This window comes from Trachypithecus francoisi, unplaced genomic scaffold (assembly GCF_009764315.1).
Source record: "Trachypithecus francoisi isolate TF-2019V2 unplaced genomic scaffold, Tfra_2.0 Lachesis_group1, whole genome shotgun sequence".
Taxonomy (NCBI): Eukaryota; Metazoa; Chordata; class Mammalia; order Primates; family Cercopithecidae; genus Trachypithecus; species Trachypithecus francoisi.
In genome coordinates, this window is record NW_022681454.1 from 39005827 (window position 1) to 39028210 (window position 22384).

General features: G+C 38.5%; 1 protein-coding gene across 5 annotated transcripts in view; it reads left to right on the forward strand.

Annotated features, from left to right (window-relative positions):
• The window catches only part of WDR19 (WD repeat domain 19), a 93113-nt gene that overhangs the window by 33462 nt on the left and 37267 nt on the right, over window positions 1–22384 (forward strand). For all 5 annotated transcript variants that reach the window (XR_004437907.1, XR_004437906.1, XM_033214006.1 and 2 more), the window contains exons 13-21: window positions 617–723; window positions 1456–1578; window positions 5922–6071; window positions 9612–9759; window positions 9890–10094; window positions 13196–13355; window positions 13569–13679; window positions 16477–16586; window positions 19289–19346. Coding sequence is in view for 3 of the 5 variants with exons in the window: in XM_033214006.1 (XP_033069897.1) it covers window positions 617–723; window positions 1456–1578; window positions 5922–6071; window positions 9612–9759; window positions 9890–10094; window positions 13196–13355; window positions 13569–13679; window positions 16477–16586; window positions 19289–19346 (1172 nt within the window). In the remaining 2 variants the exon portion in view is untranslated. The remainder of the gene's footprint in view (window positions 1–616; window positions 724–1455; window positions 1579–5921; window positions 6072–9611; window positions 9760–9889; window positions 10095–13195; window positions 13356–13568; window positions 13680–16476; window positions 16587–19288; window positions 19347–22384) is intronic.

The window sequence follows — 22384 nt, forward strand, 5'->3', positions numbered from 1 at the left end:
TTTGCGCTTGTGAGCCTTACTCATCTAGAAAATGAGGATACTTCTACTTTAATGGATCATGAGGAAGATTAAATAAAATAAAACGCGTGATCTCACTTGGCACAGTGACTGTTTTAAGCACTCCTAAACCTAGTGGGTACTTAATAAATATTAGTTCTGTCTCCCCTTTTATGCTTTGAATAATAGCTACTAGCATGTGAGGAAAACCTTGTCTTGTCTTTTCTTCCCCTTCTTCCTCCCCATCAGCTTTCCCCAATTCTAGGTCAGGTAACCCTCAGGAATAGAACAAACCTGAAAATTAACTGGTTAAACAGGAAATACCATTAAGTTTACTGCCACTTAAAGTTTAATTCTTAATTGTTTTGCATGTGATTTTATTTTCTATTACTTTGTTTCATGTAAACCATAATGGAATGCCTGAAGGCAAATTTATATGGCAACTAAGACTAAAATGAAATTTAATCTTTAAGATTCAATTTAATCATTTAATCATTTAAGATTAAAATGAAATTTTAAGTTCAGAATATTTTTGCAAAAGCACACCTTTTAAAATTATTTGCAAGTATGTATGAGATAGTTTTACAAATAATGTGTTGGTTTTTAAAAATTGCTACAGCTGTGAAAAAATTGAAAGATATGGAGTATCTGGGAACAGTAGCCAGTATTTGCCTTCATTCTGACTATGCTGCTGCACTTTTTGAAGGCAAAGTCCAGTTACATTTGGTAAGTATAATTTTGATGTCCTGGAGACATGCTAAGTTAAGTTATGATGAACAGCCTAATGTCTGATTATCAAGAATATTGGTCAGGAAGCAAGGATGTACAGACTAACTAGAAAGCCAGATATGAGTAAAGGACTAACAAAACCCTTCCCCTTCTATATGAGAAGTTCTGTTGACTTTCTAACCCTATTCCCCAAAAACCTTATAAATATCAACAGTGCTACTCACAACATAGCCTTTAGCAAAAATAATAATAATTACCCTGTTGGTAAATTGCAACTAGAAGGAACGATACACGAACCATAAAAACCTGATGGGAATGCCGTATCTTCGGGCTTCCTGGAAGGTGCTAACTCATATTTGGGCAATTTGTGTGTGTGGGTCTTTGAAACCATGCCTGCTGAGTTGTTCAAGAGATGTTGGCACCTGTGAAGAGGGGGCTTCTAAGTCAGGGTATTTCTCACATGTTTCATGGCTCTTCATGGAAGACAAAGAGATTAGCAATTAGATAGCTGCAGAGCCTGCAGTAAAGACTGTTCACACTAAGAGGTACGTCTGCGCTACCTTGCTGGCAAGCTGTGGTTCCTGTCTGATAGCTTTCTGACTAAACTGACCTCTGGTAGTCTTGGGAGTCTAAATGTTCAGTTGAACTTGAGAAAAAGACACCCCTAGATGTTGTATAGCAGGTTTACTCAAATGAATCTGTGAGCCATTATTATTCTTTACATTTCAGATAGAAAGCGAAATCTTGGATGCTCAAGAAGAACGTGAGACTCGGCTTTTCCCAGCAGTGGATGATAAGTGCCGTATCTTATGCCATGCCTTAACTAGTGATTTCCTCATCTATGGTACAGATGTATGTATCACCTTCTTTATTAGAGAACATTGGGAATTTCTAATTTTTACTTTGTGATCTCGGTCATTTCCTTCTCCTACCAGCCTTTTTTCTATATTGAATCCAATACAATTACTGAAGTTATCTGTGATTAATTATATGCATTCATGTGTCTCTTAGCAATGGAGATACATTCTGAGAAACATGTCGTTGGACAAAGTTCGTCATTGTGTGTGTGCTTACAGGAACCTAGATGGTACAGCCCACTACACACCTAGCCTGTGTGCTAGAGCCTATTGCTTCTAGGCTACAAACCAGTACAGCATGTGACTATACTGAATGCTATAGGCAATTGTAACACAATTGTATCTAAACATAGAGAAGGTACTATAAACGTATGATATAAAATATTTAAAACAGCACGCCTGTATAGGGCACTTACCATGACAGGAGCTTGCAGGACTGGACATGGCTCTGGGTGAGTGAGTGAGTGAGTGAGTGGTGAGTGACTATGAAGGCCTGCGGCATTACTGTACACTACCATGGATTTTATCAACACTGTGTACTTAGGGACACTAAATTTATTTAAAATTTTTTTCTTCAATAATTAACCTTATCTTACTATAACTTTTTTACTTTATAAGCTTTTAAATTTTTAAAAACTTTTTGACTCTTTTGTAGTAACACTTAGCTTAAAACACAAACGCATTGTATAGTTACACAAAATATTTTCTTAAAAAATATTATATGCTATTCTATAAGCCTTTCTCTATTTTTCACTTTTTTTTAACTTTTAAACTTTTTATAAAAACTAAGACACAAACACACACATTAGTGCAGGCCACCATAGCATCAAGATCATCAGTATCACTGTCTCCCACCTCCACATCTTGTCCCACTAGAAGGTCTTCAGCGGGAATAACATGCATGGAACTCTCATCTCCTATGATAACAATGCCTTCAGGATACCTCCTGAAGAACCTGGTTGAGCCTGTTTTACAGTTAACTTTTTTTAAATAAATAGGAGTACACTCTAAAATAACAATAAAAAGTATAGTATAATAAATATATAAACCAGTAACAGTCATTTATTATCATTATCAAGTATTATGTGCTACACATAATTATATGCGCTATACTTTTATATAACTGGCAGCACACGAGGTTTGTTTACACCAGCATCACCACAAACTTATGAGTAATGGCTTATGCTTTGACATTATGACATTCACGATGTCACTAGGCAATAAGAATTTTTCACCTCCATCCTGATCTTATGGGACTATCATCATATACACAGTCCATCGCTGACCGAAACCTTATGTGGTGAATAACTGTACGTATATAGAACACGTAGGTGGCATGATTTGTTAATATCAGTGTTTTCGTGATTTTAAGCAATTTTGATGGCCTAGTGAAAAGCTCAGACTTTAGAGCCTAGCAAATCTGGGCTCAAACACCAGTTCTATTACTTGCTAGCTGGTGCTTAACCCCTCCAAGCACCATTTTCCCTATCTGGGTACCTTAAGGATTTAATTTGGTGATTAACATAGACAATTCAACTTCAAATCTCTAATGCCTGCATTTAGTAGGCATTCAGCAAATATTAAAATTAATTGAATATTGAGAATCTGACTTCAATTTCTTCATCCTTTGAACCATAGGCACCCTATATCTCCAAATATTACATTAGCCACATGCACCTAAAACAGTTATAGCATCTTATATTTGTAAACAGTTTTCACAGATTTTTCAAAGTATGTCATACCTGTTACCTTGATCAGTCTGTAAAAGAATTAAGCAAAGTTGGTAGAAAATGCATTATTTTCCACTTTAGCAAAATATTGGCCGGGTGCAGTGGCTCCCACCGAAAATCCCAGCATTTTGGGAGGCCGAGGTGGGTGGATCGCTTGAGCTCAGGAGTTCGAGACCAACCTGAGCAACATGGCGAGACCCCCATCTCTAATAAAAATACAAAAAAATAGCCAGACGTGGTGGTGTGTGTGCCTGTGCTCCCAGCTACTCAGGAGGCTGAGATGGGAAGATCACTTGAGCCCCGGGGGTGGAGGTTGCCAGTGAGCTGAGATCATGCCACTACACTCCGGCCCGGGTAACAGAGCAAGACCCCGTCAGAAAAACAAAAAACAACAACAACAAAGAAAAAGTTATTTACTATTTTAAAAGTTTCCACTTTTTCACATGAAATTATCATTACCATTATTATTTTTTAGAGACAGAGTCTCACTCTGTCACCCAGGCTGGAGTGCAGCAGCACAATCATAGCTTACTACAATTTCGACTTCCTGGGCTCAAGCAATCCTCCTGTCTCATCCTTCTGAGTAGCTGGGACTAAAAGGGCATGCCACCATGCCCTGTTCATTTTTAGTTTTTAATTTTTTTCTTTTTTCTTTTATTTTTTTTTTCAAGAAATGGACCTCCTTGAAAATTTTTTGTTTGTTTGAAGACGGAGTCTCACTCTGTCACCCAGGCTGGAGTGCAGTGGTGCGATCTTGACTCACTCCAACCTCCACCTCCTGGGTTCAAGCAGTACTGTGCCTCGGCCTCTCTAGTAGCTGGGATTATAGGCACCCACCACCATACTCAGCTAATTTTTGTATTTTTAGTAGATACGGTGTTTCACCATCTTGGCCAGGCTGGTCTTGAACTCCTGACCTCATGATCCACCTGCCTCAGCCTCCCAAAGTGCTGGGATTACAGGTGTGAGCCACCGTGCCCAGCCGAAACATTTTTTTATATTTTCTTTTTATTTATTTATTTATTTATTTATTTATTTTAGAAACCTGCTAATTAATTAATTTTTTTTTTTTTTTGGTAGAGACTGGATCTCACTATGTTGCTCAGGCTGGTCTTGAACTCCTAGCCTCAAATGATCCTCCTACCTTGGCCTCCCAAACTACGGGAATTACAGGCATGGGCCACAGGTGCCTGACCTAAATTATTTTTTTGAAAGAACATGTTTTAAACCATGCTTGTTGCCATATGAGAGACTTTTTAAAATTTAAGTTTGACCGAAACTAGTAAGTCTTTGAGATAATATACATCAGTAAGGTAGGTCTCATATATCAGGTAATTTGGTGATATGGAAAAATACACACAGGGAAATTTTCAGGAGGAAGATACTGAAGATTGAGAGGCTAGCAAGTCTATAGCAAACTGGAACTTAAACTAAGATTTCCTGATGGAAAATCTACTCTTTCCACTATGCCACAGTACTTTTGGAATAAGTGTAGTAGTCTGTTCATTAAGCAGCAACTATTCTAGTTTCATTCTTGAGTAATTCAGAAAATATCATGGTTTTTGGCAGCTTTATTGAAGTTTCACTGATATGCAAAAAAATGCACTATTAAAGTGTACAATTTGAACGGGCACGGTGGCTCACGCCTGTAATCCCAGCACTTTGGGAGGCCAAGACAGGCTGATTGCCTGAGCTCAGGAGTTTGAGGCCAGCTTGGACGACATGGTAAAATCCCGTTTGTACTAAAAATACAAAAATTAGCTGGGCTTAATGGCGCATGCCTGTAGTCCCAGCTACTCGGGAGGCTGAGGCAGGAGAATCATTGAGCCTGGGAAGTGGAGGTTGCAGTGAGCTGAGATCGCACCACTGCACACAGCCTAGGTGACAGAACAAGACTTTGTCTCCAAAAAAACAAATAAAATTAAAAAGTGTACAATTTGATAGGTTTTGACATATGTATATACCCATGAAACACCATCACTTCAGTGACAATAGTGAACATGACCAGGTGCTGTGGCTCATGGCTGTAATCCCAACACTTTGGGAGGCCGAGGTGGGCAGATCACTTGAGGTCAGGAGTTCGAGGCCAGGATCACTTGAGGTCAGGAGTTCGAGACCAGCCTGACCAACATGGTGAAACCCCATCTCTATTAAAAATACAAAAATTAACTGGGCATGGTGGCGCATGCCTGTAATCCCAGCTACTCTGGAGGCTGAGGCAGGAGAATCGCTTGAACCAGGGAGGCAGATCCGCCCATTAAAGAGTAGGCTGGGCCGGATGCAGTGGCTCACACCTGTAATCCCAGCACTTTGGGAGGCTGAGGCAGGCGGATCACGAGGTCAGCAGATTGAGACCATCCTGGCTAACACGGTGAAACCCCTCTCAAAGTGTTGGGATTACAGGCGAGAGCCACTGCGCCAACTTTTCCCATTTTATTTATTTTCTTGAGTCTGTACCTTTCACATATACTAAATATTATTCTTAGACGCTTCATCAAAAACATGACATTTTTCTCTTAAAATTAGGACGTATGTTTAATTTAAATGTTGAAAGTTAGTATTTCCTTGACTACCTTTTATATTTTCATGACTGAATTTTTTTTTTTAGACTGGTGTCGTTCAGTATTTCTACATTGAAGACTGGCAGTTCGTTAATGATTATCGACATCCTGTCAGTGTGAAAAAGATTTTTCCTGACCCAAATGGGACCAGATTAGTTTTCATTGATGAAAAAAGTGATGGATTTGTTTACTGTCCAGTAAGTCTAGAACATTTTTAAATGTTTATTTTTTCAAATGCAATATAGGGGGAAAAAAGTGTGTTTAAAATGTATCTCATGTAAAATTTTCTATTAATTAGTGCCAAGTATTGTAGTTCTTCGCTATCATCTTCATATCATGTTTATGATAGATTTCTTATGACTATATCAAGACAACTTTTTCCATTATTCTGTAATTTTTCTTTTTTCTTTTTTTTTTTTTTTTTTTTTTTGAGACAGAGTCTGGCTCTGTCGCCCAGGCTGGAGTGCAGTGGCCGGATCTCAGCTCACTGCAAGCTCTGCCTCCCAGGTTTACGCCATTCTCCTGCCTCAGCCTCCCGAGGAGCTGGGACTACAGGCGCCTGCCACCTCGCCCGGCTAGTTTTTTGTAGTTTTTAGTAGAGACGGGGTTTCACTGTGTTAGCCAGGATGGTCTCGATCTCCTGACCTCGTGATCCGCCCGTCTCGGCCTCCCAAAGTGCTGGGATTACAGGCTTGAGCCACCGCGCCCGGCCTATTCTGTAATTTTTCATAGTGGCCATCCCAGAAAGATTTTTAATGGGAAAAAATAGTTATTATATCCTATACCACTTTCAACCTTATCGTATACTTACTGCACAATACAATAATTACAGTGTATCTTCCTGTACGTGACTTTTCTCTCCCGATAGGCAGTGAGCTTATCTGTCCTTTCTGCCCACCTCAGTTGATTTTCCTTTTTCCTTAAAGATCCTGAGCACAAGGAACAGGTATTTCTGTATTAGATGAATAAAAATGGATGAGCCCATTTTAAAAATCAGCCACTCATATTTTTAAACGTCCTTAACTTTTTTGAAAATAGATTTAGAAAAAAGGAGATGTGCCTTTACATTAGTTACTATAATTGGATTTTTCATTTACTTTTTATATCCTGTTAATAGTTTACTATGTTCTTGGTCAAATTCACATAAACTACAGCTGCTTGTGGACCCATCCTTAATACTGTTTCCAGGTCCCTAGGTCTCACTGTGGTGTCCCCTCAATGTAAACAGCCTGCTCCTCACTGCTACACTTTGCTTGATACAAAGACTTACTTCCTCCCCATGCCCACCCCTTCTTCCTTTCCTTTCCCTTCCCTTCCTCTTCCCTTTCCCTTCCCTTCCTTTCCTTCTCTTCTCTTTCTCTTTTCTTTTCTTTCTTTATTTGACAAATATAATGAATTTCCACGGATGTACCTGGATTATCTATGCCAAATTCCTCATTTGCTAGTTCTTACTCAATGCACTCCTCCCCCAATTGCAAAGCAAATAAGGAAGGATGAATGACATAAATGAAGATAAACCTCGAGTTCCCTCTACTTAATATGGAAATTCCACCTTGTATAGGTTTCCTTTCTGTAACAGGGAACTAATTAGAGCTGCCTTGAATTTCCCCCGTGTGGGTTCACCACAGTTAGAAACTGTGGCTTAGACAGAATATACGAGAGTAGGAGGGTAAATCAGGTGTCTGTCAGGAGTTAAAAGTCAAAAATAGGGTGTGGCTGCTAGGAAAGGGTAAGGAGTAAGGTCAGTCTTAAACAAGGTGATTTCATTCATTTTTACTTTCTCCATTTACAGTTCTCTTTTTCTTGATAATTTCTGTTAACGAGCTCTCACTTTGATTGGATTTCCAGTTTTCCTGTCTGTCTAAGATGGAGACAGTTCTAGTACCTACTTTGTAGGGTTGTTAAATGAAAAGTTAATAGGATGATGCATGTAAGCTTTTAGTACAGTGTTAGCCACATAATAAACACTCAACAAATGGTTACCTTTTTAAAAAAAGTTCAACCACTAGTCCAGTGGCACTGATGTGCTCATCTATACAAAGTGAACATCACTATAACATAGACTAACATGGGTTAGAAGCAGAGACTCAGGAGTCCGACTGCCTGGGTTCAAATACTGGCTCATCAACCTACTAGCTGTGTGACTTTGGGCAGATATCCCTGTACTTCAGTTTCTTCATCTGTAAAATGGGAATAATAATAGTACCTGTCTTTTAGAGTATAAGGTTAGCATGAAATGAAGTAATTAGTACAATATCTTGTAAGTAGCACTGTCCAATGGAAATATAATGTGAACCACATATGTAATTATAAATTTTATATTAGCTACATTTTTTAAAAGATAAAAAACAAACAGGTGAAATTAATTTTAATATATTTAATTAAACCCTTGAGGAATTGCCATACTGTCTTCCACAATGGTTGAACGAATTTACATTCCCACTAACAGTGTAAAAGCATTCCTCTTTCTCCTCAGCCTTGCCAGCATCTATTGTTTCTTGACTTAATAATCGCCATTCTGACTGGTATTCAATGGTATCTCAATATTATCATTTCAATGTGTAATTGAATATAAAAAAAGTAATGAGATATTTTACAATCTTTTTTTCATGCGAATTCTCTGAGTGTGTAGTTTACACTTAAACATATCTCAATTCGGACTTGGCATATTTCAGTGCTTAATAGGTACATCTGGCTACATGTGGATGTTATAATAGCAACTACTATATTAAATAACAGCTTTGTAGTATTACTTATTATTTGCAGGGATTTTATATTTCATTTTTATTTTGAGAGTAGGAGGAGGCAGATATTTTTCAGTTCCCTACTCAGGATATATATAAGCCTATCTGCCTGCGTTCACAGGACTTATATGGACTGATTTTTATAAATAGCTTATTTAGTATAATAGTACAGTCAGCCCACCCTATCTATGGGTTCCTCACCCACGGATTCAACCAACTGTGGATCAAAAATATTCAGAGGAAAAATGGATGGCTTTGTCTACGCTAAACCTGTGCAGAAAATTTTTCTTGTCTATATTCCCAATACAGTATGACAACAATTTACATGAGATTTATGTTGTATTAGGTATTATAAGTAATCTAGAGATGATTTAAAGTATAAGGGAGGGTGTACACAGGTTATACACATATTACACCATTTTATGGGTCAGGGATTTGGGCATCTGTGGGTTTCGCTATCCGTAGGAGATCCTGGAACCAATCCCTCATGGATATTGAGGGATGGTTGTATATTTATATTTGTTGACATGGATTTTAGAGAAGTCTTTTGAAATAAAGCATCCCTAGTGTAATTTACTTCAATCATGTGAATTAATTTGTTTCTTAATACCCAGTATTATCAAATACTCAGTATTATGAAAAATTTCTAAACACAAGTACAAGTGTGTTCGTAGTTTAAATTTCTGTCATCTTGAGCAGCTTTAATTTTTTTTCCTTACGCTGAAGCTTTGTGTCTAGACTCGTGCAATCTCCTATAAATTTGCCAGATTTTAGATCAAACCTTGGATTTTCCAAATAACTATAGTTTTTTCAAGCCAGACCTAGGATAAGAATGGAAGAAGAAACTTTCTTTTCTGTTGTTGTTGGAGTGATGTTAGGTTGAATATGACTTAGTAAGCTAAGCCAGCTAGGGCTGCAAACAGGCTTCTACCACAGCAAATGATAATGATTTAAGTACAGACTTGGGGCAAATCTGTAAATCTTATTTTGTAGGTTAATGACACTACCTGTGAGATTCCAGATTTTTCACCAACCATTAAAGGTATTCTTTGGGAAAACTGGCCAATGGATAAAGGTGTATTTATTGCTTATGATGATGATAAGGTGTACACTTATGTCTTTCACAAGGACACTATACAAGGTACTAAACCCCTTTTGTGTATATTTGCTGACAAATGAATTTCCCCATTGCAGTAAAATTAAAACATGCCTTTCTGATTTTTGTGCTGAGTATTAGCTTTCAGCATTGAGATGTCTGTTTTATAATGTAGGAGCCAAGGTTATTTTGGCTGGTAGCACCAAAGTTCCTTTTGCTCATAAACCTTTACTACTATATAATGGAGAGTTGACCTGCCAAACACAGAGTGGAAAAGTAAACAACATCTACCTTAGCACCTATGGCTTTCTCAGCAACTTCAAAGATACGGGGCCTGATGAACTGAGACCAATGCTGGCACAGAATTTAATGCTAAAAAGGTAGGCTTTCAAAGAGAGAAGTCAAAGAGACTTCTTTTGGAACTTCTCATTTGCTTTTGTGATTTTAAAGGTCAAATCCTATAATTATTTTATCTTATTTTATTGCTTTATTCTTTCTCCTTGCAAGAATATTTTTTATTTTTTGTAAATGTAAAAATATAAGTGCAGTTGTGCTACATGGATATAGTGCGTATGGTGAAGTCTGGGCTTTTAATGTACCCATCACCAGAATAGTGAACACTGTACCCAGTAGATAGTATTTTATCCCTCAACCCCGTCTCACCATCCCACCTTTTGGGGTTTCCAGTGTCTCTTATTCCACCTGTATGTCCATGTGTAACCATTGTTTATCTCCCGCTTCTAAGTGAGAACGTGCAATTTTTGACTTTGGGGCATTTCACTTAGGATAATGACCTCAAATTCCATCCATATTGCTGCAAAAGACATGATTTCATTTTTAATGGCTGAATAGTATTCCATGGTGTGTATATCTATATATACACCCCACGTTTTAAAATCCAGTCATCTGTTGATGGACACTTAGTTGATTCCATGACTTTGCTATTGTGAATAGTGCTGCAGCAAACATATGAGTGCAGGTGTCTTTTTGATAAAATGTCAAATCCTATTCAATAGATGGAGATAACAGTACTTCCCTTGTTCATTTCACAGGGGTATTGTGAGGCTCAGATAAGATAGTAAGCTGTTTTTATTATGAGTACTTTATTATAAGAAAAGCCTGTAAGAACAAAACGGTTTCTAAGCTTCCAAAGAGCCCAGTTATTGTGAAATCCTAATAAACCTAATTATGTCAACAATATCTTGATTTCATCATAATGAAGTTTGACTTTTGCTTTGCTTATAATTTCCTTTTCCTGTTTTTTTCTCTTATCTCCTAGAGCCACCGTGAATTTCCTTTGACGTTCTAATTCTTCTGAGCCTCTCTTAAATGTGCTATTTATTGGGGTCTCATGAGTTTCCTTCTCTTCTTACTCTAATTATTCTTCCTGAGTGAATCTCCTTTGCTTAACATGGCTCAGCATACCACCCATATGAAGTTGACTTTAAAATCTGTGTCTTTATCTTAAACCTGTACTTACAACTACCTTCCAGTCATATGTACTTGGAAGTCCATGAGCTCTTCAAACTTGCCCTTTCTAAAACTGAACTCATCAATTTCCACAGACCCCTATTTTCCCTCACTCTAATCACACATGCACATGCCTTAACACACACATACACCAGCTCCTTTCCTCCTCCTGTGTTCCCTTGTCTTTACCCAGGCCCTCACTTGGAATAATGTGTAATGTAACTCTCCACTTCCTAACTGCTGTGTCTGCGGGTAGCCTTATAACGATCTCATCTGTTCTCCACACACTTTTGAAAATGTGATTTGATCCCCTCGTTTCCCTGTTCAAGATCCTTCAGCGACTTCCTATTGCTTTTACAAACAAATCCAAATTCCTGGGGGACCTCCATGACCTACTAGGTACTTCATGATTTAAGACCAGCTCAGCTGTTTCCACTCAACTCCCTCTCTGTTCCACTGGCTGCTGAAATTGCATATATTTCACGATTCTTCCTGGAACACCCTTTCCCTATCTCTGAATGTAGTAACCCCTCTTTCTTTACCCATCAGAAATTAGTGGAGCCATCTCCTGCTCCAGGAAGCCTTCCCCGACTTCCCCACCACCACAGGCAGTCCTGCTTGGGGTCTTTCTGATGTGTTGCCTCAGAGCCAGGATGCAGTATACACAGTGGTTAAGAGCATGACACCACTTATCTCTGTGTGCCTTGGGCTAATCTTTTAACATCTGTAAGCCTCACTTTCCTAATCTTTAAAGGAGAAATAATAATAATACTTAGTGGGTAGTGTTATTAGGGTAAGGGAATTTATGCAAAAGTCTTAGCACCAAGAGTTACCTATTGTAAGTACTCAGTTACCTCTGTCAAACTGTGTTATAGTCATTTGTTTCCTTATCTGTCTCTTCCACCTTCCCCAATTGTGACTGCCTTAAGGACAGCAACTGTGGTTGATTTTTGTGTCATGTTTCCAAGCACATAAGAGGAGCTCAGTAAATGTGTGTTGGATGGAAAAATGAATAGGTGAATAGATAAATGGATAAATGAAGAGATAGATGAATGTAATATATTCACTCATGTAGAGGTTCCACCAAAAGTTTAATTGGCATTTATGTTCATGTTTTAAACCAGAGGTCTGAAAACCTTTTCTGTTATGGTCCAAATGGTAAATATTTCAAGCTTTAAGGGCCATAGGGTCTCTATCACAGCTACTCAGGCTGGCTGTTGTAGCCGGAAAGTGGCCACAGACAATCCATTAAAGAGTGGGCTGGGCCGGGTGAGGTGGCACACACCTGTAATCCCAGCACTTTGGGAGGCTGAGGCGGGTGGATCACGAGGTCAGCAGATCGAGACCATCCTGCCTAACATGGTGAAACTCCATCTCTACTAAAAATACGAAAAATTAGCTGGCGTGGTGGTGCACGCCTGTAGTCCCAGGTACTCAGGAGGCTGAGGCAGGAGAATAACGAATCGGGGAGGCCGAGGTTGCAGTTAAGTGAGATTGCGCCACTGCACTCCACCCTGAGCAACAGAGCGAGACTCTGTCTTCAAAAAAAAGAAGAGTGGGCTGATGAGTGACTGTTCCACTCAAGCTGTATTTTCAAAATAGCAGCTGACTAGATTTGGCCCATGAGCCATAGTTTGCTGACCCCTGTTTTAAACTTCTAAATTTATAGGAATAGAATACTAATTTTATTAGACTTATGGAGAACAAAAATAATATTCATCTATGTGTGAAATAAAAAGAAATAAATGAACAGAATTAGTTTAGTTGTTAATTGAGTAGGCTGATTACAGAGTAGATTCAGATGAATAAAAGAAATTCAGGGAAAAACATTTATCTGCACAAAAAAGGAAGAAAGCTTAAGTGTCTTTTCATTACTTGCAAACGACAATTACAGGTTAAGAAATGTTTTAGACAGTTTATCTGGGGCACACTATTAGATAACATGTAGTCTGAAAATTGCCTAACGTGGCAAGTGGAGCATTCTGATTAAGCTTATGTACTTACATCCCAGGTTTTCTGATGCTTGGGAAATGTGCAGGATTCTGAATGATGAGGCTGCCTGGAATGAGTTGGCCAGAGCTTGTCTACATCACATGGAAGTAGAGTTTGCAATCCGTGTTTATCGGAGAATTGGAAATGTTGGCATGGTGATGTCCTTGGAACAAATAAAGGTAAACAGCATGTTACAGAATTATCAAGTAAGTTAAGATGTAAATGCTATTTTAAGTTAAATGCAGTCTAAACTTTTTCCATTTAATCTTACCTAACTCTTAAACAAGTGAATCGATAGAATATTACCACTTCCTACTGATCAAAGTCCTTAAAAAAAAAAAAAAAGTTAAACTCTTACATTTTTTTCTCATCAAAATTGCTTTTATTTGTAGGGACTAGAGGACTACAATCTTTTGGCAGGACACCTTGCCATGTTTACCAATGATTATAACCTGGCTCAGGACCTGTACCTTGCATCCAGCTGTCCTATTGCTGCCCTGGAGGTATGGCAGCAATTAAGAATGGAAATTGTGTAAGAGGTATCCAGTGGGGAAATGGGGAAAAAAAAAATGGGGCCTGGCGCAGTGGCTCACGCCTCTAATCCCAGCGTGAGAGGGATTGGGAGGCCAAGGTGGGTGGATCACCTGAGGTCAGAAGTTTGAGACCAGCTGACCAATATGATGAAACCTCATCTCAACTAAAAATACAAAAATTAGCTGGACGTGGTGGCATGTGCCTGTAATCCCAGCTACTCAGGAGAGTGAGACAGGAGAACAGCTTGAACCTGGGAGGTAGAGGTTGCAGTGAGCCTGTAATCCCAGCTACTTGGAGGCTGGGGAAGGAGAATTGCTTGAACCTATGAGGCAGAGGTTGCAGTGAGCCAAGATTGCACCACTGCACTCCAGCCTAGGTGACAGAGGGAGACTCCGTCTCAAAAAAAAAAAAAAAAGGCCGGGCGCGGTGGCTCAAGCCTGTAATCACAGCACTTTGGGAGGCCAAGACGGGTGGATCACGAGGTCAGGAGGAGATCGAGACCATCCTGGTCTACACGGTGAAACCCCGTCTCTACTAAAAAATACAAAAACTAGCTGCTGGAGGTGGCGGGCGCCTGTACTCCCAGCTACTCGGAGGCTGAGGCAGGAGAATGGCGTAAACCCGGGAGGCGGAGCTTGCAGTGAGCCGAGATCGCGCCACTGCACTCCAGCCTGGGCGACAGAGCGAGACTCCGTCTCAAAAAAAAAAAAAAAAAAAACATAAGAGCATGCAAAGGAGGATCACCCCTTCTATATAATTAAAATTTCTCAGCACAGACACTATATGCCTTCCCCCTCCTAAAATTCAAACATGTCAGTTTAAGAACCCCGAGTACTCATTAATTATAATATTTTTCATTAAAATCATAATTCAAAAATATGTTTATTCTGCATTTTGTGGAGGCATAAAATGCATGGTATTACAACATTACTAATTGAAATCTAAATGTGTCCAAAGAGAACAGATTGTGTAAATTACAAAAACATATACAAGGAAAAATATCATCATATATTGAGTGCTTATGTGGGCCAAGCACTTTTCTAAGCACTTGACATGTATTAACTCATTAAACCCTCACAACAATCCTATGAGATACGATTGGTTTTTTCTCTGTTTTCCAGATGGGAAAACCGAGGCACATTTATCCTTATTATGTGAAATTCTGTTGCGTATTAAGAGGTGAGCTAAGGACTAGTGTACCATCACTGGTTTCCCAGAGGTGAGCATTGCAGGAGAGGGCCTACAGCAGGATGAAGGGCCTAGTTAGTTCAAGGGCAGGGAAGAAGGGAACCGTGGCCATATAGACTTGCAGTGAGGAGTGTAGACTTCACGGTTAGACATGTCTGGGTTCAAATTCAGCTCTGTGTAAGCTTGGACATGTTATTTAACCTTTCTGAGCCCTAGATCCTATTTCTTTAAAGTAGGAAGAATAATATCTAGCTCACAGGATATTTGTAAAGATTTAAAAATGAGAACGAAATCTTTTAGCACAGTGCATGATCAATAGTAAAGACATATCATTAGCTTTTGTAATCATTAATATTATTTCACCTAAAACTGGCATTTCTACAACTATGTAAAAGAGGTTGTTTTGGAAGCATTTGTTACTAATTTTACAGCTTTCCTTTTACAAATCATTCTATAGCAAATTTTCATTTTTAAATTTTAAGTGAACTAAATTAACTTTAAGAAAAATGTGGATAATTTTACAGTATTATTTAAGATAATTGGGACACCCTGAGAAGTTTTCAAAACTTGAATTAGTACTCACTGAAATGGGAATATGGCTGCGATGACTGAGGGGAAAGATGTCATCTCAACTCTTCTGCATTTAACTGTGGGCACTTGTCATGTGCTGCTAGACTTGGAAAGAATTTGAGGTAATGGATTGATAATGGAGAAGGGTGATTACTCTTAAACCTCACTTTGAAAGCTGATGAGTTAACCAGGTGAAGAGTTCAGAGGCAGAGCCCTGCTGCCCAGCTCTGTCATGTACCAGCTGTGTAACCTTATGTACAGAGGAGCCTCTCTTTGCCTCAGTTTCTGGATCTCTAACATTGATACAAGAAAGTATTAATACATTGCAAAAGGGTAGTTGTGAAAGATAAATAAGCTAATCCCCTAGAACAGTATCTGGCAGATAATAACACTTGAAAAATGTTAGCTATTATTGTTTGGAAAGTATGAATAAAGTGAGGAATGAACTGTAAAAGATTCCTTAATGATTAGTTTATATTTAGAATTATGTACCAGGCAGAGATAAAAGACCACAGGAACTAGGAAGAAAGATATATTTACATTTTAGTTACATTTGCTATTACTCGTGTTGTGATATAGCTTCAGATTTTCTGAGAAAAACACACCAATTCCTATAGCAAAGTGTTCTCAACTTTTTAAAATCACTACCTTCTAAAAATAAAACTTAACTTTAATTGATTACATTAATTTAATTTGATTACTCCCTGCTGAGAAAAATTAAATACTAAGGACTAAGATTTTGTTAGATAAGATTGAGTTTTGGAGGGCCACAAACCATTGTAATAGCTAAGTTTTTTTGCCCCTCCAAGAATCAGTTTTTGCCTTCTTCAGGGCTCTGTCAACCCTATTGAGAATGCATGCTATAGTAATATATTATCATTGTAAAGATCAAGTTTCATTATTTAAACAAAAAGGTTTTGTAATTAGTTTTATTAAAACTAGCTCTTGGTGGTAACTTTGCAAAATAATTTTGCTCATTTAAAATTAAGGTCTTTCTCTTCTTAACAGATGAGAAGGGATTTACAGCATTGGGACAGTGCTCTACAACTGGCAAAGCATTTGGCCCCAGACCAGATTCCTTTTATATCAAAAGAATATGCTATTCAGCTTGAATTCGCGTAAGTCTTTGTTTTTATACATTTCAGTCAGTAGCCAATGACTGCAAATATCTTTAGTTTGAAACTTCCATTAATGATAAGGCCCTCCATTGATTTAATAATTTTTTTAGAGAAAAAATACTATATTAATTATATATCTGAAAAATGTTTTTTCTAATGATGTCTTATCCGTGAATTATCCACTTTAAGTTTTCAGCATCAAAATCTAAGTCTCAATCTAAGCTGTTTCTGCACTTAGAATCTAAATGTTATTATTATTATTTTATTATTATTTTTAATAGAGACAGGATCTCTCTGTGTTACCCAGGCTGGAGTGCTGTGGTGTGATCATAGTTCACTGCAGCCTCGAACTCCTGTGCTCAAGTGATCCTCCCATCTCAGCCTCCTGAATAGCTGGGACTATAGGCATGCACCACAATGCCTGGCTAATTTTTAAATTTTTTTTAATTTTTAGAGAGACAGGGTCTCACCATCTTGACCGGGCTGGTCTCCTGAGCTCAAGTGATCCTCCCAACTCAGCCTCCCAAAGTGCTAGGATTATAAGCGTGAGCCACTGCGCCCAGCCTAAATATTATTTTTAATCGCATGTGGTCATCAACAACTATGCATAGCATCACACTGCTTTTCCTAACTTACGTCATGGTTCTGACCTCCTTTAACAGTTTAAGGATTTGCTCTGTAATTTCAAACCATAGTGAAAAACACCAAGGTTTGGTCTACATTTTCTATTTGCTTAGAATTATAGTTTTTTCTTACAAAAGTAGACAAATGGGACTTAAACTAAAAAGCTTCTGCACAGTAAAAGAAACAATCAGCAGAGCAAACAGACAACCAACAGAATGGGAAAAAGTGTTTGCAAACTGTGCATCCAACAAGCAGCGAATATCCAGAATCTGCAAGGAACTCAAACAACTCAACAAGAAGAAAACAAATAACCTCATTAAAAAGTGGGCAAAGGACATAAATAGACATTTTTCAAAAGAAGACATATAAGCAACAAATAAAAATATGAAAAAATGGTCAATATCATTAATCATCAGAGAAATGCAAATTAAAACCACAATGAAATACCGTCTTACACCAGTCAGAATAGCTATTATTAAAAAATCTAAAAATAATAGATGTTGGTCAGGATGTGGAGAAAAGGGAATGCTTATATACTGTTCATAGGAATGTAAATTAGTAGAACCTTTATGGTAAACAGTATTGAGATTTCTCAAAGAACTAAAACTAGAACTACCATTCGACCCAGCAATCCCACTACTGAGTGTATACCTAAAGGAAAAGAAATCATTACATCTAAAAGATACCTGCACTCATATGTTTATTGCAACGCTATTCATAATAGCAAGGTAAGGAATCAACCTAAGTGTCCATCAGTAGAGCACTGAAGAAAGGAAATGTGGTGTACACACACACACAGACACACACACACACCACAGAATACTACTCAGCCATAAAAAAAGAATGAATTTTGTCTTTTGCAGCAACATGGATGGAACTGGAGGCCAAAGGGATGTAACTCAGAAAATCAAATACTGCATGTTTTCCCTCATAAGTGGGAGCTCAACCATGGGTACACAAGGACATACAGAGAGGAATAATAGACACTGAAGACTCCAAAAAGTGGGAGGGTGGATGAGGGTTGAAAAATTACCCGCTGGGTGCAGTTTCCCCTATTCAGGTATGGGTACACTAACAGTCCAGACTTCACCACTACCCAATATATGCACACAAAAACCTACACTTGGTATAAGAACCAGGGCCCTCAGCACTATAATCCCCAATGTATTCCTCCACTTCTACCCTTTAATAAATTGATGGCCTTCTAGATTCCCTCAATATATATTCTTGTAAATATTGGGCCTTTGGTTAAAAAAAAAAAAAAAAAAGTGTTCTATGGTCATGTGATTGTCATTTAGTGCCCCAAAGGAAATAATTAACCAAAAATAGCCAATAAAAGTAATGTAGCTTCTTATCAGAAAAAACAGCTAATACATGCTAGGCTTAATACTTAGGTGATGGGTTGATAGGTACAGCAAACCACCATGGCACATGTTTACCTATGTAACAAACCTGCACATCCTGCACATGTACCCTGGAATTTAAAAAGAAAATTAATGTAGCTCCTCAAAATGCCTAGCATACCACACAGTAAGTACCTTACAGTATAGCATAACCCAGCTTAATAATTACTTTTAAAGTAGTAAGATAATGACATACTGCACTTTGAAAGAATGCATCTGTAGTGTTCCACATCTTTTGTGAGCTTAAGCAACTCAATGACAAAGATTATCCTTTAAATCTTGTATTTGTAAATTGGTCTACTACTCCCCAGTGGTGGCTCATGCCTGTAATCCTAGCACTTTGGGAGGCCAAGGTGGTAGATCATTTGAGCCCAGGAGTTCAAGACCAGCCTTGGCAACATAGTGAGACTTTGTCCCTACAAATTTTTTTTTTTTTTTAATTTGCCAGGCATGGTGGCACATGCCTGTAGTCTCAACTACTCAGGAAGCTGAGGCTGGAAGATCACTTAAGCCAGTGAGGTGTCGGGGCTACAGTGAGCTGTGTTTGTGCCACTGCACTCCAGCCTGGGCAACAGTAAGACCCTGTCTCTAAAAAAAAGAAAAAAAAAAAAAGGAAAAAGTATATGTAAATAAAATTCTAAAATAAATATTAAAATTCACTCTTTTTTTTTTCAGGGGTGATTATGTAAATGCTTTGGCTCATTATGAGAAAGGAATAACAGGTGATAATAAGGTAATCTTGGATAAAGATAAGATATGCCTAATAATCTTTGGGTTCATTTTCAGTTTCATTTTTAAAAATCATGGTCTTAGGCCGGGCGCGGTGGCTCAAGCCTGTAATCCCAGCACTTTGGGAGGCCGAGACGGGCGGATCACGAGGTCAGGAGATCGAGACCATCCTGGCTAACACGGTGAAACCCTGTCTCTACTAAAAAATACAAAAAAATTAGCCGGGCGAGGTGGCGGACGCCTGTAGTCCCAGCTACTCGGGAGGCTGAGGCAGGAGAATGGCGTGAACCCGGGAGGCGGAGCTTGCAGTGAGCTGAGATCTGGCCACAGCACTCCAGCCTGGGCGGCAGAGCGAGACTCCGTCTCAAAAAAAAATAAAAAAATAAAAAAAATAAAATAAAAATAAAAATCATGGTCTTATTTGTATTGTATTTCCTATCTAGCAGGTGAGCCTTTTCTTTGGTTTACTAACAACCTTGCAAGGAAATAGTTAAATCATTTTAAAACACTTCAAGCTCTTAAAATCTGATGAAGACAATATTTTTACCAGTCTGATAAGTTTTACATTCTTAATATAAGTCTAAGTAAAGTTGGAAATAAGATTTTTATCCTTTCTTACCTACAGGCTATGATTTTCATAAGATTTTTCCTTTTGCTCTTTTTTAAAAGTTTCAGTAGGCTGGGCGCAGTGGCTCGCACCTGTAATCCCAGCACTTCGGGAGGCCAAGGCGGGCAGATCACGAGGTCAGGAGTTCAAGACCAGCCTGGCCAATATGGGGAAACCCCGTCTACTAAAAAAAAAATACAAAACTTAGCCAGGCATGGTGGCACACACGTGTAGTCCCAGCTACTCGGGAGGCTGAGGCAGAAGAATCGCTTGAACCCGGAAAGTGGAGGTTGCAGTGAGCCAAGATCGTGCCACTACACTACAGCCTGGGTGACAGAGTGAGACTCCATCTCAAAGGAAAAAAAAAAAAAAAAGTTTCAGTAACCATTTTGAAAGTGAATTCCCAATCCATAAAACTTTGTTCTGCTGTTACTGTCTCATACTGTATCTTTTAAGATGACCCTGGAAAGCATGACCCACTATGCTACCTCTTTTTCCCATCCCAGAATTCTAGCTTAAAAAGCTAAGCTTTATAATAATAATTACTGTTTTTAAGTTAGGTGATGTCTTGTGAAGGTTGAAAATCTTTTGACTTTCCGTTTTATATATAGCATTTTTATTACAAAAGTAATGGAACCTCATGATAGCTAATTTGAAAAATCACCAAACTATGTTAACATGAAAAGTGAGTCCAGGCCAGTCTGGCCAATGTGGCAAAACCCCATCTCTACTAAAAATACAAAAATTAGCAGCCATGGTGATGGGCGCCTGTAATCCCAGCTACTCAAGAGGCTGAGGCAGAGAGAATCGCTTGAACCCGGGAGGCGGAGGTTGCAGTGAGCCGAGATCGTGCCATTGCACCCCAACCTGGACAACACAGTGAGACTTTGTCTCAAAAAAAAAAAAAAAAAGTGGGTCCAGGGCCAGGCACAGTGGCTCATGCTGGTAATCCCAGCACTTTGGGAGGCCGAGGCCAGTGGATCACTTTAGATCAGGAGACCAGCCTGGCCAACATGGTTAAACCTTGTGTCTACTAAAAATACAAAATTAGTCAGGTGTGGTGGCACGCACCTGTAATCCCAACTACTCAGGTAACTGAGGCAGGAGAATCACTTGAATCGGGAAGCAGAGGTTGCAGTGAGCTGAGATCGCACCATTGCACTCCAGCCTGGGCAACAAGAGGGAAACTCCGTCTCAAAAAAAAAAGTAGAAAAGTGAGTCTAAGTAATGCTTGACACCAGGAGTTCAAGACCAGCCTAGACTACAAAACAAGACCCCCATATCTACAAATTCATTTGTTTATTTTTCTTTTGGAGACAGTCTTTCACTGGGTCAGCCAGGCTGGAGTGCAGTGGTGCGATCCTGGTTAACTGCAACCTTTACCTCCTGGGTTCAAGCAATTCTCGTACCTCAGCTTCCCGAATAGCTGGGATTACAGGCATGTGCCACCATGATTGACTAATTTTTGTATTTTTGGTAGAGACAGAGTTTTGCCATGTTAGCCAGGCTGGTCTTGAACTCCTGGCCTCAAGTGATCTGCCCACCTCAGCCTCCCAAAGTGCTGGGATAACAGGCTTGAGCCACCGCGCCCAGCCCATCTCTACAAATTTAAAAATAAAAAATTAGCTGGGTATGGTAGCATTGCATCACTGCACTCCAGCCTAGGCAGTAGAATGAGACCCAGTCTCTTTAAAAAAACAACTTTTTTAAATTAAAAAATAAAAATTAAAAAATTAAATTCATTTTTAAAAATCACTACAATGAATATTCTACCTAGTACATGTATCTTTAGCTACCTATGATAGTATTTCTGAAGAATATTTTCCTATAAGTTAGATTTCTAGGTTACAAAGTGTACTTTTCATTTTTGACATGGCTAAATTGCTGTTCAAAAGAAATTGTATGATAGTGAACAGCACTATGATAGTGAACACACACTCCATGTATGATAGTGCCCCCTTCATTCTCAGCAAAACTGAATGTTATCAGTTGTTTTATCTCTACCAATTCTATAAGCAAATAAAGATATTTTATTTTATGTGTATTTGATTATTGGTGAAGTTGAGCATGTTTTTATTTATTGGCCAATTGTATTTTGTTTCCACTTGTATTTTTTAATGAATTATCTGATCATGTCCTTTGCTCATTTATCTCTTAGGTTTTTGACATTTTCTTTGTCTGGCTACATCAATTTTAGTTCATTCTTTATCTACACCATCAAATACAGTAACCACTAGCCACATGTGTCTACTTAAATTATTTAAAGTTAAATAAAATTTAAAATTCAATTCCTCTGTTACACTAGCCGTATTTCAAATGCCCAGTAGCTACCATATTGGATGGGGCAGATATAGAACATTTCTGTCATCACAGAAAATTTTACTAGACATGCTGCTTTAGATAAAATATAATCTGACATTACATCTTACTAGTAG